We start from the raw sequence: 3,928 nt of genomic DNA, 5'->3' as shown, positions 1-3,928 counted from the left end.
TTTACATTGAGTAGATTTATATTTAGATTTGGTCTTATCCATAAATTATGAGTATGTTTTGTAATGTCTATATATATAGGCCCCTTATTTTTATAATTAATAAGACAATTTTATTATTTTTCTCCAAAATTTCTAACAACTTTTATATAGTATTATATTGATAGTGGACGTAAAAGTGTTTCTAAAAGACAAAAATATCTCTATTTTATGTAATTATTGTGAAAAAAGTTGTGATAGTTTGCAAAAATGGGAAGGTAGTTATAAAAAATGAAAATGAGACTATTGTTTTAAGACGGATGAAAATGACAGAATGAAAGTATTTTTTTAGAACCAAAGAATAATTAAATACTCCCCCTGTCCCATAAGAATTATATGATTTTATATTTTTGTTCATCTCAAAACAAGATATCATTTCCTTATTTAGTAATTATACTATATATCTAACATAATTAATATATTTACAAATTTCAATATATTGTACAATGTCATTGTTGTGGAAAAAATAAACGTTATTTTTTTTTTCGGGACGGAGATAATATTAACTTTTATAAGAAAGATGATAATATATATATATATATTGAAAATCACGTAAAAGAAAAATTAGAAATCTTTAAATTATGCAAATTAACAATTGAGGACAAACAATTCTCCACAGACAAATTTAAAAACATAAAATAAAATAAAATAAAATATATAATTAATTAAAATGCCCACAAAACAATTTACTAATTAATTAATTAAAATAAATAAAATTCAATCCCAAATTCCGACTTCCATGAAACCCTCCCCCGTCGCGCATCCTCTGAACATTCCAACGGTGTTGAATCCCCACGCCACCTCCCCTTTGCTCGACACCGCGATCAGCCCCGCCTTCCCGCCGCCGTCCAGCCTCTTTCCGATCACCAAGTCCACCGCCGCCTGGAGGCTCAGCCCCTTGTACTCCATAACCGCCGCCACGTCACGGGCGAGGGTCCCCCGGATTATCGCCTCGCCTTCGCCGGTGCACGAAACGCCGCAGAGTTCGCCGGCGTAAGTTCCGGCGCCGATCAACGGCGAGTCGCCGATACGCCCGATCATTTTGTTCATCAGGCCGCCGGTGGACGTCGCGGCGGCGCACCGCCCCTCGCCGTCGACCGCCACGCAGCCGACGGTCTCCGGCGCGTACACGCTGATCGGAAGCCCGTTCATTATCATCGGCGGCGCCTCCGCCGCCGCGCCGCATGATTCTGATCCGACGGTCGGTATTCTGTAGTCGAACTGCAGAGGGATATTGAATTTAATTTTTGAAATTTTTTTAATTAATTATTAGACATTGTTAAAATTTTAAGTGTTGTGTGTGTGCACGTGAGTTGCACGTGACTTACGAGGATTGAATTGGCTTCCTTTGCCAATTTGAGCATGCCAAGATTGTCCTCGGTGATGAAATACTCTGTGTCGACCATCTCCACACCCTATTTCAAAAATAAATAAATATATATATATAAATATGATATCTAAATTTAAAATAAAACCAAATTTTTATACTTTATTTTAATTTAATAAATAACATTCATATTGATAATAGAAATGTTCTATTAGTTCATTAATTATTTCAATTACTACTTCCTTTATTAATTATTAGTTTAATTTAATTAAACTATATGTGTTACTAAATGTAACTGTATAATGTAAATACTCCTAAAGAAATTAGTACTTTGTATTCACAAGATTGAAAATAACAAAATAATTAAAGATATAGGAGGATCATATTTTTTGCTCTATTTGTTTGAGGTTTATTTTTTTACTAGAAAAAATATTATACATCCTCCGTCGTAACAAAGTATCCATTTTTTTATTTTATTACGTCACATAACAAAATATCCATTTCTTTTTTTAGTAACTATAATATCTACCTAACATTACAAATATCCTTACAACTTACAATATATTACACAAATGTCATTGCCTTTATATCGCACATACTAATAAGGTTATTTTAGTCATTTCTACTTTATTCATACTATATCTCAATATAATACTAATATTTCTAAAACTACTTGCAAAAAGCACATAAATATTTACTTATGGGACGGAGGAAGTACATTTTATTATTTTCATTTGTCACCTTCAAAAAATATTACCTTTTTATTATATTAAAAGTAATAGGACATTAATATGAAAACATTCTTAATTTTAATTTTAAGTATATAAATTACAAATATATTATTCATTGCACATATACATAAAAATATATAAAAAGTAAAAATATCAAAACAAATCTTATAGATTTATATTAACTAATAAAATATTAGTCACTCTAACTGCTTAATAAGTTTGTATTCACATTTTATATCATTATACTTAACATTAAAAATATTTTTATATTTGTATACAAATTTTATTATTTTTATATCATTTTCTTTTAATTTATATTGAATTTTGATATAATAATTAATATTTAAATATTAAAAGTCAGAAAACAAATATAAACATAGATAGTACTATACCTCCGTGTGCTACACTGTAGAAAGCACACTGTAGACACGGTGGGGTGTAATTAGTAGATAATTAAGAATGTATTAGTAAAAATAATTATCCTATAATATAAATAATTATAAATTAAGATTAAGATAACTAATTAGTTTAATTAAAATTTTAAAAAAATAAAATTAAAAAGTTTAAAATAATATTAAAGTGTGTAATCATTTTTCCAAAAAAAAAAAGTGACATGATATATGAGACGGACAGAAACGGCAACGTAGACATAGTACATAGGAAGGAGGGAAGGAGTATTATTTTTTAAGTCTTCTATAAAAACCTAAAGTAAATATTTGTCTGGTTTCTTATAAAAAAATAATTCCATTTTTTTTCATATAAAACACTCAAATACACATAAATATATAAACATAAATATTTGATATGATACTCCTTTTTGTCTGCACACAACGAGTAAATTAGACCTTAGAGCTAGAGTTAGTATTTTTTTAAAAAAATAAACTAATGATAAGAGTTATCCCAAAATCCACGTCCAAAAACACCTTTATTTTGTTTACTCATTTATTGACTAAATATTATATGTATATATATATATATAAATTGAACTTAGATACGTATAACTGCGAACCTGTTGTTTGGCAAATTTTTCAGCGCCGGAAAAGGCGAGGTAAGAATGCGGCGACTTATCCATAACAAGGCGGGCAAGGGACACCGGATTCTTCACCGTCGACACGCCGGAGACGGCGCCGCACCGCCGGCCGGCGCCGTCCATAATGCTCGCCTCCATCTCCACCGTCCCTTTTTCCGACAGAGCAGATCCACGGCCAGAATTGAATATAGGATCCGTTTCCAGTTCGCGCACCTGCAGTTCATCAAAATCCCCAAATCCAAAACCCTAATTAATCATAATAACAATAATAAAACACTACTTCATTAAATTATTTACAGAATTAATTAACAATTAAATTAAATTGGAATTATATATATATATATCAGAAAACGTACGACGAGCTCGACGACGTCAATGGCGGACATGGATGATCGGAGAGCGGATATTCCGATGGTGAGGCACCGTGTGAGAAGCTTCTTCGCCGCCTCCTGCCGCTCCTTAGGAAGGTTCGGATCCACCCCAGCGCCGCCGTGCACAGCTATTGCCCAACCGGCCATACTCTCTATCTGTAAGTGTCTGTGTATATATATAGATATAAATTCTGTATGTATATATTTTGGGTTGTTGAAGATGACGGACGTATTTATAGGCGACGAGGCTGGGGATTATTTGAAGCAATAATATTTAATTTTATTTATATTTTTATATAATATTTTCGCTAGTCATTATTATTTTTTTTTTATTTTTTTTTTGCAATAGTTTTAGGTAACATTATTTTAATAAATATTTTTATGATTCTATCCTAATCTTTTATTCGTGTATTGAAGTAAAGAAATATTTCTA

The 3,928-nt window shown here is 31.2% G+C and overlaps 1 protein-coding gene across 1 annotated transcript; it reads right to left on the bottom strand.

Moving 5' to 3' along the window:
- Positions 1 to 641: 641 nt before the first annotated feature.
- Positions 642 to 3,674, bottom strand: LOC127264473 (probable isoaspartyl peptidase/L-asparaginase 2). The gene is made up of 4 exons (XM_051294020.1): positions 3,481 to 3,674; positions 3,104 to 3,337; positions 1,365 to 1,451; positions 642 to 1,257 (listed from the first exon to the last, which is right to left on the bottom strand). The coding sequence occupies exons 1-4, from the start codon at positions 3,640 to 3,642 to the stop codon at positions 754 to 756; spliced, it is 987 nt and encodes a 328-aa protein (XP_051149977.1). The 5' UTR covers positions 3,643 to 3,674; the 3' UTR covers positions 642 to 753.
- Between the last annotated feature and the right edge of the window lie 254 nt (positions 3,675 to 3,928).

This window comes from Andrographis paniculata, unplaced genomic scaffold (genome assembly GCF_009805555.1).
Source record: "Andrographis paniculata isolate CXL003 unplaced genomic scaffold, ASM980555v1 Contig70END, whole genome shotgun sequence".
Classification (NCBI taxonomy): domain Eukaryota; kingdom Viridiplantae; phylum Streptophyta; class Magnoliopsida; order Lamiales; family Acanthaceae; genus Andrographis; species Andrographis paniculata.
This window is presented reverse-complemented; position numbering and strand designations above follow the sequence as displayed.